General features: G+C 37.8%; 1 protein-coding gene across 10 annotated transcripts in view; it reads right to left on the bottom strand.

Annotated features, from left to right (window-relative positions):
• AKAP7 (A-kinase anchoring protein 7) overlaps nt 1–15,062 on the bottom strand; it is a 134,570-nt gene that overhangs the window by 117,821 nt on the left and 1,687 nt on the right. For 8 of the 10 annotated variants that reach the window (XM_070557131.1, XM_070557130.1, XM_070557129.1 and 5 more), the window contains exon 2: nt 12,172–12,303. In XM_070557131.1, coding sequence (XP_070413232.1) covers nt 12,172–12,303 — 132 coding nt within the window. Of the gene's footprint in view, nt 1–12,171; nt 12,304–14,757; nt 14,806–15,062 lie in introns of all 10 variants that reach the window. The other 2 variants (XM_070557134.1, XM_070557132.1) reach the window with 1 other exon arrangement.

The raw sequence follows: 15,062 nt of genomic DNA, 5'->3' as shown, positions 1-15,062 counted from the left end.
AATATGGAAAATCAAATCAATATGTTGTTGAGTTGCACGTAATTTTATACATCTGAGAAACAGTCCTACATTTGATTGTAGCAACATGAACCAATGTAGTAATTTTAAACAGAAGCCACAAATGTGCTAATGAAGTATCACATATTTCAAATCCACTTCTAAATACACTTTTAGCCCACTTGCATCTGCTCTTAGTAAATTGGTCCTCTGGAAATGGAAGCCAATTTTAATATAGTCTGGAACCAGAGTGGCTAGGTTGGAATCCTGGCTTCCCTACTTACTAGTGGTACAATCTTAGATAAGTCACATAAAACTCTTTATCTCAGTTTCTTCCTCTATAATCTGAGAATAATAATAATGGCTACCGCATGGGGTCATTTTGAGGATTACGTGAAGTAACACATGAAAGCTCTTAGACTTCTTTCTGGTGCAAAGTAACCACTATTATTAACTATTATAATTATTAGATATAACCCAGGGCTAAACAGGGAGATACATTGGTATCTGCTAAGATCATTTAGAGGACTCCAAAAAGAAACTGAGATGATTTATAAACTATCCATTGTTTTTATTATCCAGACCACTTGCACCCTCTATGAGTATGGAAAATATACAGCAGTCTTGAATAGTTTTTTAAAAATTAAATGTAACAGTGAAAAAAATTTCAAAAGAAAAACATCCATTTTTTAAGTAAAATTACAAACTAATTCTAAATAAGTTCCCAGCATCCTCCTCCTTACATCTCATTGGCCAAATCAGGACACAGGGCTAACCCCAGGCATTGCAGGAAGCTAGGACAGCATCTGGCAGTTATTGACCTACGCCTATGTGAGGAAAATAATCTACAAAAGGAAAAAGGGAGGGGTCCACTGATGGGAAGGCAACTAGCAATGTCTGTTTCGGTCCTATAGAGGCAGCACGAAAAGGGTATTGACCCAAAGACTAGTCTTCCAACAAGAATCTTTCCAATATGTCACTTCATTTCTTTACCTGAGAACTGAAAAAGCTGGTCAGTCCTTGGAGAAATAGGTGATTCTAGGTCTGGGGCATAACATGTACGAGAGGAACCCAGAAATTCAAAGACATCTGGAACCATGTCAGAAGGTCTCTAGAGCCAATTTGAAAGTCCCCCCACTGGCCAAGGATGGGACAATTTGAGCATCAAATAGAATAGTAACTTCAATGGTGTGGAGTACATGAAAAATGTTTAAATCCATCAGTTCATAATAACACTCAAAAGAAAAATTAAAACCAAAAACTCACAGGTCAGCTTTGGAGGAGTCTAAAGAACTATTATTCTAAAACTCTGAAGATAAAGGGGGGAAAAAATCAAGCATTTATTCAGCTTTTCCTTATAACCAAATAGTCACACAGGAAACAGTTAACTAAGTAAAGTTCTTCTTTATAGAAATTTTCAGCTAATAAATACAAAAGGCTAGAGTTAGAATATCAGCATTTTGAAACCCTTAACAGAGTATGGATCAACCCAAAGAACATCAAAGGATGACCCATGAGATGGAAAGCTGATGGGGAATTTAATAATGCATCAGGTGACAAGACGGGAAGTCAGCAATCAATCTTAACATCACAAAAAGGCAAGACAACCAAACATTTTTTGCCTCCTGATATCCCACAGCAGGAAATTCAAAACACTTTTGGAGCATTCTTGCCAATTTTCAAAAACTCAATCAAGCCTCCTAATCTAATTACCAGTTTACTGGAAATATAAAGGACAGAGAAACACGTTAAATGACCATAATATGGGAACTTCTACACAATCTGATTTCTTCAACAATAAACACACACATAAGGAAAAACCAGACGTGGAGATCCACAGATGAAGAGACTGAAGAGATGCAGCCATCAAATATAATGCACAGACTTTGGTTCCTGATGCAAACCAGTTTTTAAAACATTATGACACAGAAATGTGAATACTGACAGGATATTTGATGAGATTAGGAATTACCATTATTTTGTGGTGTGGTAAGGTATTTTGGATATATTAAGGATTTTTTTTAATTCCTTATCTTTTAAAGATACATACTAAGGTATTTACAGATTAAAAATGATACACCTGGGATTTACTTCAAAACAATCCAGTGAGGAAGAGGTGATTAATATATGAGGCTCATTCCACTATTCTACTTTTGAATATCCCTGAGAGTTTCTATAATGAAATGTTTTTTTAAAAAATAAAGAAAAGAAAGAAACCCAGGGGTAGGAAAGGGACAGCTAGGGGTCTCTTCCAGTTCTAGTTTTCTGTGATCTGTGATAAAGGTACTAATAGTTAACTAACTGTACTAACTAAACCATACTAACCTGTACCAATGAGGACATTTCACGGTGAAATTGAAAAAAGAATGGTGTCCAGGGCTGGCCCCATGGCCTAGCGGTTAAGTTTGGTGCACTCCACTTTGGAGACCCAGGTTTGGTTCCTGGGCGTGGACCAATCTCACTGGTTGACAGCCATGCTGTGGCGGCAACCCACATACAAAATAGAGGAAGATTGGCATGGATGTTAGCTCAGGGCAAATCTTCCTCAAGCAAAAAGAGGAAGATTGGCAACAGATGTTAGGTCAGGACCAGTCTTCCTCAGCAACAATAACAACCACAAAAGAATGGTGTCCAAACAAATAATCCAGCTGATTTTATAACCTTTAGTTCATCTCAAAATTAACATAGTAGAAAGAGAATCCTGAACCTATAATCTAGTTTTCCTTTGTCAAACCACAAGTATCAACCCACTAGTGTGTTATGAAATCAACTTAGAAGATAATAAAAAAGCACTTTTTAAAAACTGGAATGGAAATGAATGGACTACAGTGGGGTGGGGTGGGGTAGAGTGGGATAGAACAGAAGTAATAGAGACAGTACACTGCTTATGGTAAGTGCAAATAGTGCTTCATGAAACCTGAGTTATTTGCATATACAGTGTACTGGGTGGCACTGTAAAATGTATTCCTTATTGTGAACATAAGACATAGAGTGCTTTTTGCTGTCTTTTACTCAATATGAACAATACTAAGAGGAACAGACTTAATAACATGGTATTTAAAAGACTGCTGAAGTTTTCAGCACTTCAAGTTGTTCGATACCTTATCTCTATAAAACTAAACTGTCTTCCTCTCTTGCAGCAACTTCTTTTTGCCACTTCAAACATTCCCTAAGTCCATTTTGCAGACATCCAGAGAAAGAAAATTATAATCTCCGGAAGTATTAGTTACAATGTGTGACAACTCTAACAATTCTTGTATCATGAGAATGACAGAGTAAAACCCCAATTCAGAATACAACCTCTTGGTAAAAATAAAGAAATACAGGGTTTTTCTAAATTCCCTTAGCTTTCTGTAATAACTATTTCACTTTTCCTTTGAACTGTATTATCCAAAATTTTCTTTTGTTAGGCATCCCAGACAGGGCAAAGTTTAAAATTATTTGATGAGATCTGGGCAAAAAAAGAAAAGAATCCTAGATTTATTACTATACTACAGTTTTATTTACCCTTGTAATACGTTTGCTTTTTTTAATTCAGTGAGTTCTGCTGATTTATGACCAACTTGTGACACGCTGAGTCCAACATCTCTTTTCTCTTTTTTGCATGTCTTCCTTGCCTTTTATTTGTAAAGTTTACTTATACAGCCAGAGCATAAAATATCTTTTTTCCTTACTGAACCTCATTTGATTTCTAACTTTGAAATCATAATCTAAGTTCTAAAATACAATTTGCTATTATTCTTTTTATTTAGTTCATATGAAAATATAATGAGCAAAGTGGTCATACAATATCTAGTTTACTAATAAAAATATGAAAGATCAGTGACCATAGAAGCAAAATGTGGAATGCTTTGGCCCTGCACCCTGCATCTCTCCCTGGATTATTTAGAGTAACTTTATTGTTTAGCAAAAAAAAAAAATCATCAGTTGCAGTACAGCTTGCAAACCCACCTCATAAATTTAATTGATTACATTTGTTAATTTTCATAATGATTTCAGTAGCCATTTTAATGTGCTCCAATGAATCTGGTCTTGTTGGCAAAGGCTGTAAGTCTCTGATCCATGCATTTGGTTTTTTACCTAAAGCATAACATGTCATTTTATGTAAATTACCCAATTTTTCCTAAAGTTTTATTTATTACCTCAAACAACTACAAGGGAGTGAGTTATGGGAGAAATTAATTTAATTAGCTAGTCCATCTGTTGTTGCTGGTTGCTTGTGTGCACACTTGCTCTTAGCCAAAAGGCTGGGAATGAACTAGATTTCGTTTTGACATTCTTTTCTTTTTTCTTGTTGTTACTTAAACAGTCAAAATCTTTGAAGTAACCATGCTCAAAACTCCTTAATTATATGACTTAGAATATTGCCTTCTATATTTCACAGATTTCCCCTTACTATCTGAAGACTCTCTGGTGAATTACTAAAACTTTCTAAAAAAAGTAATTTTACCTCCCTCATTAAGTTTCTGTGAGGATTACGTAAGAAAATATAAAGCACTTAGCAATGTACCGAAAGGATTCACTGATATTATTTCAAAATATTGCTCTCAAGGGGAAGATTTTTTAAAATATTTAATTTAGCAACTATATTTAGGCAAAAAATTTTGGTGAGATAATTAATACAAATTTTCAGAGGGTAGTTCTGTGCCACACACTGTCGTAAGAACTTCACATGCATTAATGAGTTGACACCTGCCAAGAATCCTAAGAGATAGCTACAATTATGCCAGTTTCCTAGATCAGGAAATTGAGCTCAGACACTTGCTCAAAGTACACAATAAGAAAGCGTCAGAGCAAATTCTGACCCTTGACAGTCTGACTCCACAGTCCTCACTCTTAGTCACCACAGTTTAAGAACTTTCACAACTTTCACTTGATTTAAGAATCAAGAACTTTCATAAAATTTGAAGATCAGAGAAAGGAACAAAAAAATTGCTCATAAACCCACTATCTTAACACAATCACTATGAATTTTGGTGACAGATCACATAAAGTATTTATACAATTGTAAGCAAATAACACATACATTTTTCCCCTACTTTTTCACTTTGCATTTTATATAGGAAATGTTGCCTGTAACATAGTTTTCAGAAATAACATTTTCAGGACCAGCCCTGTGGTGCAGCAGTTAAGTTCACGCACTCCACTTCAGCAGCCCAGGGCTCCCTGGTTCGGATCCTGGGCACAGACCTACACAATGCTTGTCAAGCCATGCTGTGGCAGGTGTCCCACAAATAAAGCAGAGGAAGATGGGCATGGATAGTAGCTCAGAGCCAATCTTCCTCAGCAAAAAGTGGAGGATTGGCGGTGGCTGTTAGCTCAGGGCTAATCAAAAAATAATAATAATATCTTCATAATATATAAATGCATAATACATAATTTAAGGCACTAGTATAGCTTACTCAGCCATTCCCTAATTTGGCCATTTTGGGGTGTTCCCAATATTTTTACTATTTAAAAGACACTGTGACACATATTTATGAGTAAAACTTTTTTCCACAAGTAAGACTATATTCTTGTATTGGGAATCTCATGAGCAGTTCTATAACACGTATGAACATTGCTGGAGATTCCAACAAACTCCATTCTAAAAGGTCTGTAACAGTACAATGTGGGTATGACATTAAATCAATAAGTATTATTTTTAAAAGATATTACCAATCTGGTAAGTTACAATCATATTTTAATGTGCATCCTTTGATACTTGTGAAGTTGAATAACTTTCCATATATTTATTTATTTACTAACTGAATTTAATCTTCTATATCATTTGCCTAGCACCAATAATAGTATCTGGTACATAGCAGGTACTCAATAAATATGTGTTCAATGAATTAATGTATCTAAAGGGCTTTTTCTAATTTTTATTTGTTTTCTTGTTTTTTTTAAAAAAAAGGAAAAAGATGTCAACTCTTTGTATTATTTGGGACAAATATTTGCCTTAAGCCCTTTCAAATCAAAATTTAGAATATGTATAACATGCTTCAACAAATTAGAGAGGACACAGGACATAATTTATCCTTTTTGCAAAAGTGACTCAGGCTAATCACTCACTCTAGCAGGTATTGGGACTCAATTTTATTTGATACAGCATTCTTTTATAAAAAAATTTTTTTCAGGTAAAGGTAAGTTCCAATCAATATTTTAAAAGGCTTAAGAGTTGAAGTATTTTTTAAAATACAACTTAATAGATTTAGCTAATAAATAAGCAATGAAATGATAATTTCCTTTATCTCTAAAACCACCAGTAATTACAGGGTTAGAATTCTGTGTGAGGTAAAATAGGATTATAATCATTCCAACATGAGGAGAACTGAATTCCACACTTAGAAGAGACACATGACTGAAAACAAAAAAAAAACAAATATTTCATTTTGAGTCTTGATTTAAATGTGGCTAAACAGTTAAGGACTGTGATTCTCTTAAGAGAGTCGAGTCCATTAAACGGAAGCCTCCACGAACCCTCATACACTGCTGGTGGGAATGCAAACTGGTGCAGCCACTATGGAAAACAGTATGGAGATTCCTCAAAAAACCAAAAATAGAACTACCATACGATCCAGCCATCCCACTACTGGGTATTTATCCAAAGAGCCTGAAGTCAGCAATCCCAAAAGTCCTGTGCACCCCAATGTTTATTGCAGCACTGTTTACAATAGCCAAGACATGGAAGCAACCTAAGTGCCCATCAACAGATGAGTGGATAAAGAAGATGTGGGACATATATACAATGGAATACTACTCAGCTGCAAAACAGAACAAAATCATTCCATTTGCAATAACATGGATGGACCTTGAGGGAATTATGTTAAGTGAAATAAGCCAGCAAGAGAAAGATAATCTGTGTATGACTCCACTCATATGAGGAATTTAAAACTATGGACCAAGAACAGTTTAGTGGATACCAGGGGAAAGGTGGGGTGAGGGGTGGGCACAAAGGGTGAAGTGGTGCACCTACAACATGACTGACAAACATTAATGTACAATTGAAATTTCACAAGATTGTAACCTATCAATAACTCAATAAAAAAAAGAAAAAAAAAAAAAAAACCGGAAGCATCCACGAATTCCCTCTGTGGGAGCACACTAAGCTATTCCTCTCAGCAGTAGAGTGACTCGCCTCAACTCCCGTTCGACTCTCAGAGGCAGGACTAACGGCAACCCCAAACGTTTTCCGGAAAGTTTACTGGGTCTCTAACCGATTGACCAATGACACTTCCCCCTGGAAAGAGAACAGACCCACTCAGGTCCAGGTCAGCAACTCACTAACGCTGGCTTTCCTCCCAGAATGCGTCCAGAGAGAGCCAGGTGTGGCTCAGGTTGTACTGCCTCCTCAAAATTTCTACAGGATTTTCTTGTGTACATACATTTGGATATTTTACTTCTAATGTATATAATTCTAACATATTTTATATTTAATTCTAACAATAGTCTAATACATTTTATATTCTAACATGTAATTCTAAGGGCCGGCCCAGTGGCACAGGGGTTAAGTTTGCCCATTCTGCTTTGGCGGCCAGGGTTTGCCGGTTCAGATCCCGGGTGCGGACCTATGCACCATTTGTCAAGCCCTGCTGTAGCAGGTGTCCCACATATAAAGTAGAGGAAGATGGGCACGGATGTTAGCTCAGGGCTAATCTTCCTCAAAAAAAAGTCAAATATAATTCTAGCAAAACAGACTCTTCCCAAAAAGAAAACTGACAAAAAAATGTGTAGACCCATTTCAGCCAACCAGACCACAGGACACCTGATGATGGCACTGCACCCCCACTGATGTAACACAGTTGACAATGAGACCCTGAACCAAACATTCGGGGAGGAGTTTTTTCCTTTTTTGGTGGGGGGGAAGATTAGCCCTGAGCTAACATCTGTTGCCAATCCTCTTCTTTTTACTGAGGAAGATTGGCCCTGAGCTAACATCAGTGCCCATCTTCCTCTATATGTGGGACACCTACCACAGCGTGGCTTGACAAGTGGTGCATAGGTCCACACCTGGCATCCAACCCGGCGATCCCCGGCCTTTGAAGCAGAATGCTCAAACTTAACCACTGCACCACCGGGCCAGCCCCTGGGGAGGAGTTTTCTTACTGGCAAGGATTCCCCTTCCCACGATGCTCTTTTTGTTAGCCCTGCTTTCCTCATCCCTCTGCCAGGGTTTCTATCAACAGGAATTTCTTGGCAGTCAACTCTCAATTTCCACCCACCAAAGCAAAATGAAAGAACCAAAGGCAACAACCAGGAACCAGAGAATTTTAAGGCTGTTGTCCACCATAGAGCCAGAAGACTGGTTAAATTTCCATGTTCCTAAATGTAAGAGAAAGCCACATTAAGTCCACTCACGCCACAAACTAATTACCCTGTGTTTTGGACACAAACACTTTTACTATATCTATCTTAAACCGAGTTGACAACAAAACTCCCAGTTTTCGGACATTTCTATAAAAATCTCACTTCGAAAACCTAGTTAGTAATTTCTGGTTTGCAAAGAATTTTGGTATCTGTTCCTTGGTGTTTTACTAAATGCTATTATAAAAATGAAGGAACAAGTTGTCCCCATATAACAAAGGGATATGTTTCAAAGCTTTTATAGATAGCTTTTGTGCATTATTTTACATTTTTAATTGCCTTCTTACACATGTTACCTCTTTTGATCTGTCCAGCAACATTAGGAGGCAAGCAGGAGGGAATTTTCTGTTTCACAGTTGAAGAAGCCCCGGTCGTATAGATTAAGTGTCCAAGGTCACACAAGCAGAAAATGAAATAACCAAAACTTAAAACACAAGTTCCCATTTCTCTCATTACACCACACTGACTGTGTGTAAGTTGGAGCTTGGAATGTGAAATCTATCTTCCCACAAAAGTAACATCATACACGGTGGCTTGGAGTTTAGACTAAACCACAGACTTTTAACTCACAAAATCTGAACTATCGAAAAGTGGTATAATCCTATGTAGCTAAAAGTGGACTTCTGCGCACTGACCTGAGCTCCTAACTTACCTAGATAACAGCATTTCTTTGGGAAGAAATATACCACATACTGCAGAGAACAGATCTTACTCGTACGAAGGATTGGCCAGTCTTCCCAATGCCCATCCTCTGAAGCAGCAGCTACACCATTCAGAGCAGGAAAGGACTGCAGAGCCACAAACATCCCTTTCCTTCTTCCTGGTCCCAGTGGCCACTGTTTCTCCTCACCAGCGGAGATATAAGAACACAGCAGCTACGGAAACAGCATTTTCTCCCTGGGATTCTGGTGGTATCCACCTCTCCATGCCTACTACGGTTGTTTGTTCACATAGACCAGATCTGTGCAAGATGTGCACAGCTCAGAAGCACCTACACCTGCACAGGTGAACAAGGTCCATCTCCCACTCCAGTCCAACTAGGAACACTCCAGCCGGACAGAGTCAGAGATGGAACAGAGCTCAGAGGGACAGGGGATGCCCACCATGCGCAGGTAGGCATGATCATTCAGAAAGCTGCTTTTTGAGCAACTTATTTGCTCAAAAAGAAGGGAATTAAGAGAAAAACATGATTACAGTCATGCACTGCATAACAACATTTCAGTCAACGACAGATCTCATATAGGATAGTGTTCCCATAAGATTAGTACCATACTGCCTAGGTGTGTAGTAGGTTATCCCGTCTAGGTGTGTGTAAGTGCACTCTATGATGTTGGCACAACGACGAAATTGCCTAACGATGCATTTTTCAAAAGGTATCCTCGTCATTAAGTGACCCATGACTGTAAATCCTTGGTATTCTTGCCTCTGGTCTCCAAAGGGTGTCTTCTTCTCCTTAAAAGATACACTAATTCTTCAAAGCAAGGTTCCCCTAACAGTTGTGAACCTACAAAAGCTGTTCTTCTCTAAAGGCCAGCTGAAAAGGAAAGGATGGGAAATCCTACGTCGACAGAGCAAATCCCTCTTCCTCCTTTTGCTCCTTGGATTATGGAATGGGAAACACTGATTAGTAAATTATCAGAGACTTAATCCATTTTAAGTATCCCTCTCTCCTTACATCTCCCCAAAACATAAATCAGGTTCGCTGCATGGGAAGACAGCAAGGCAGAGAGCAATGTGGTTTCTGAGACTGGCTGAGCACCAGATCTCATGGGATTTAAGTTTAAAAAAACAAAAAAGATTCCCTGGCCCAACAAATAGGTGGACAAGAGAAATCTGTTCTTTTATATCACCCCACAGCAAATTCTGATGATCAATGAAGTTCAAGGACAGTTTTGAGGAAAGAACCCTGCAGAGTTCATATTTATCCCCAGGATTCTACATTCGCCAAACCTCTAGGAAGTCTTCCAGGACATCCAGGAGAGACGCCCCCCTCACACCCTCACCCCATGTACTCCCACAGCATCCTCTATGGCATTCATCTATGGGATCACAGCTGCCAACGTACTGGCTCCCCAGTAAAGCTGTGAGTTTCTTGATCATGTTTCAATCTTGTCATGTGTTTCAATATTCCCAGTAACTGGCATTAATACCTAGCATTTGTCAGGCATCCAATTGTGGGGGATGGGAATTGGCCACTCCAAGATATGTCTCTTTGGCATGAGGATTATTTTGGGCTGGTTATTTTTAAAAACTGCAGACCTGAGAGAAACTCTGAAAAGTAAAAGTTACCCTTTGTAAGAGACATTTACATTTGTAATGGAATCTCTGTCTGTAAAGGTTTCTCCCTCTGTGTACCAGGAAGAAGGGGGGATGACCTTATCTCTAGAAACTCTAATCAATGCAGAAGGCAAGGACTTAAATCTGCATAATAACCTTACTCTTGTTTACTGTTCTTTTCTAGTAATCTCCCATAACTGACTCCCCCTACACCTAACATCCTCCTTTGTAGCTGAAGATGGTATTTAAGATGAGAACCTCCGCCATTTTGCCAAGTCTCTCCCATGTATACATGTTATAAAGCTTTGCTTAATTTTCTCCTGTTATTCTGTCTCATGTGAATTTAATTCACAGCCTGGCCAGAAGGACCTAGAGTGGGTAGAGGAAATGTCTTCCTCCCCTACACAATCAATGTTCAACAAAGAAATGACTAATGCATCACAAATCTCAGATTCTAATTCTTTATAATTGTGTGAAGTTAGTTAATTTACTTAACTTCTCTCAGTCTCATTTTCTCTCCGCAAAAATGAAGAGACTGAACTAGATAATTTCTTTTTTTTCTTTTTTTTTTTTTGAGGAAGATTAGCCCTGAGCTAACATCTGCTGCCAATCCTCCTCTTTTTGCTGAGGAAGTTGGGCCCTGAGCTAATATCTGTGCCACCTTTCTCTACTTTATATGTGGGTTGCCAGCCATGGCATGGCTTGATAAGCAGTGCATAGTTCTGTGCCCAGGATCCAAACTGGTGAACTCTGGGCAGCCAAAGTGGAGTGCACAAACTTAACTGCTGCACCACCGGGATGGGCCCTAGATAATGTCTTATGGAGCCTCCAGGTGCAGTCAACAAACATTTGTGGAATACACAGGTGCTTTTCCTTTTTCCTGTTCACAAGTAACCTGAATAATAGGCAAATCTGTCACCTTTTCAGCAGAACTAGCCGCAAATATCATGTACAGTATTGTTTTTACAGTGACATGAAATTCAGATTTAGATTTTTACAGAGTTTTAGCAGAATTTCAATCAAGTAAGCACTGGTTCTCTGAAGTTGGTTAACGGAGCTCTCAAAGACTGAATCAATCTAATAAATGCAAAATAGATTAAAAGTTTAACTATTTTCAATGCCATCCTGTTAAAGCTCCAAAAAGCAGAGAGAATGTCTGTCTTGTTCACTGGTGACCCTCCCAATGCCTAGCAGAGTGCCTGGCTCATAGCAAAAGGCAATAAACATTTGCTAGAGGAATGGGTACTGCTGACACTAGTAGGCTCCAGAACAACTGAAGAAAGCAGCTATAAACCACAGCATGATCTGAGCCATTATTTTCTGAAGTAGCTTTTAAACTACAGAATGAGCTGGCCCAAATTTGTGAGACTTGTCTTAATATTATCTGTGATAGCTCTGACATTAGAATACCAACAGATAACAATTAACAACCCAAACTCAAAAACATGACAAGCATTTAAGGTGAAGTAATTTATTAAGAAAAAATATATATAATCACTAAATTTATTATTCATTGCTTCTAAATACAGATTTATATAATGAAGTACTTACTTCCACAATCATCTTTAATGTCTATAGTAGCAAATGGCATATCTGCCAGAGAATTCATAGTATCAGCTTCAAATTCTTCTGACATTTCCTCTTTTCTTGACACATTTTCACACTCATTGGAATCTACTCCTCCTTTAACACATCACAAAAAGAAAAACTGCATTATTTAACTTATTTAACACATATCCTAAACTAAAACAACTCAACTAACTGAATTCAATATAAATTAATATCTGTTAAGAAATGGTCAACTTGTATCCAAATATATTATAAAGCTATTTATATAAATATTATTTGTACCATATTCTACATCTCTATAAATGCATTTTTATGTTAAACAGTTTTAATTATTTTCTAAAGCGCAGTAGTCTACACAGGGTTAGATGAAGACAGAGTTAATCAATAATCCTCAAGATCTTTTATAGCTATATTTTCCTAATTCTAAAACTACGTTTTTCACGTACCTTTGGAAAACAAACCAACAAGATTTGTCAGTCTTTTTCATGTTTATTTTTAACAATGTCACTTACGTCTTCTCATTTGTACAAGTTCTGACCTTTTTTTTTTTCAGTAAAGACCTTTAAGTTTCTTCTCTCGATTATTACATAACATTGGAAATTCAGTTAAAAATATACGGCTCTAAACATGCTTTTCTGTAAATTCAATGATTAAAAAGCAAAAGATCTTATAATTTCCCCGACATCCCTCCCATGGGCATGTACTAATATTAAAGCCACATTTCACATTAGGTCTTTGTTTTGTGTCTTGTTATGGGTGGAACAATCACGACTTGGGTGGAGGTTACGAGAAAGAGAGCATCTGTTTAAACTAATAAAGTTAATCGGAAATTTATCAGTAGGTGGTCTCCCCAGCACCATTATTCTCCACGATTTTATTGACAGACACAAATGTTGTTTAAACTAGGATTGAACAAAATCCTGGGATGCTTATATAATTTTTACTGTACACATTTACTAGAGACTAATTTACCATTGAAAATATTAAAGAAGTCATTTATTCCAATCTGTTGTAATCCTCTATTCTCAAATATAATACCTAAAAAACTCACTCCATTAAAGAATATGGTTTACAACATACAACACAGTAACTATCATGACAGGTCACAGTTAACATATATACCAAGAAAGCCACATTTTTATTGCAATTTGAGCGATCTCTACTATTGTTCACATATATACACATACCTACTTTCTAGATAAAAGCAAAAAACAACGAAACTTGTGTGTTGTTTTTTGTATATCAATTAGTCGTGTTCAACCCCAAAATCAAAAAAAAAAGTAAAAGCACATTCTTTTGTTTGTTTGTTTGTGGAAGATTAGCCCTGAGCTAACACCTGCTGCCAATCCTCCTCTTTTTTGCTGAGGAAGGCTGGCCCTGAGCTAACATCCGTGCCCATCTTCCTCTATTTTATACATGGGACGCCTACCACAGCATGGCTTGCCAAGTGGTGCCATGTCCACACCCGGGATCCAAACCAGCGAACCCCGGGCCACCAAAGAGGAATGTGGGAACTTAACCCCTGTGCCACTGAGCCGGCCCCAAAAGTACATTCTTAATAACGCTATTTACATTACAGTTCAAACTATATTAACTACGAGTGCCTGGCACCCAGGTATTCAACAAATGTCAGTCACATCATACACTCACAACTATTTGAAAGATGTGAGAACAAGTAAAAGTTTCCTTTCTATTTTTATGCTTGCAGTGAAAAACATAAATGCAGCTTCTACCTAAACAAAAGTTTTACTAGATCAATGCATATCTTGTGCCTCTGGGCACAAGCAGCTACACATACAGGATCATCACTGACCACGTAGCTTACACCTGAAAAATGAGCAACTAAATGCGCAATTAAATATGCAGAAGGCCAAACGAAAACCAAACAAAATGAAACAAACCCAACTTCTGTTCTTCTCTATTTTATTCTTATTCTAAGAACTTAGTAATAAGCTCAAGGATCTAATGTGCACCATGGTGACTATAGTCAATAATACTGTATTGTATACTTGAAATTTTCTAAGAGAATAGATTTTAAGCATTCTCACCAGAAAAAAAAAAGGAACTGTGAGGTGATGGATGCGTGAACTGGACTGCGGGAATCATTTCACTATGTATACTTTTATCAAATTATCACGCTGTGTACTTTTAAATATATATAATTTGTCAACTATACCTCAATAAAGCTGGGGGGAGGAAAAAACGCTGCTAAGTGCATTAATAGCATAAAGATGAGGTGAAACTGATAAACCACACTAGAAATAACAGCAGCAGCTGACATTGGAGCACAAACTACATGCCAGGCACAGCCGGAAGCACTTTACAGACAGAAACTCATTTAACCACACCATCAGGGAGCTACTATTACATATTCATTTTACAGACTAGCTGATTAAGTAACTTGTCCAACGTTACAGCTAGTAGGTCTTGGGGCTAGAATTTGAATCCAGTCATTCTAGGGCCAAAACCTGCCCTTTCCAGCAACAGAGTCTGCTGCCTCTTCATGCAGCTTATACCACTGTAAACTGAGGCAATCGTCAGGATCAGGAGCCACGAAAATGTTCTTACCGCTTTCTGGGTATCTGTCCTATATGCTGAAATAGATTCACCACGGCTCTGTTTAAACAACAAAGCAAAAGTGGAACGACTTAAACACCTACCGATGGAAATGGTTAAACAAAGCATATTCACTCTAGACAACCAAGAATGAGGCTATGAAGACTCCAACAACTGAGAAGTTTATAACAAATACTGACTTTTAAAAAGCAGAAATAGGGGCTGGCCCCGTGGCCGAGTGGTTAAGTTCCTGCACGCCGCTTGGGCGGCCCAGGGTTTCACCAGTTGGAATCCTGGGCACGGACATGGCACTGCTC

This window comes from Equus przewalskii, chromosome 9, assembly GCF_037783145.1.
Source record: "Equus przewalskii isolate Varuska chromosome 9, EquPr2, whole genome shotgun sequence".
NCBI lineage: Eukaryota > Metazoa > Chordata > Mammalia > Perissodactyla > Equidae > Equus > Equus przewalskii.
Note: the sequence above shows the minus strand (reverse complement) of the source record. Positions and strands in the feature narration are given on the sequence as shown.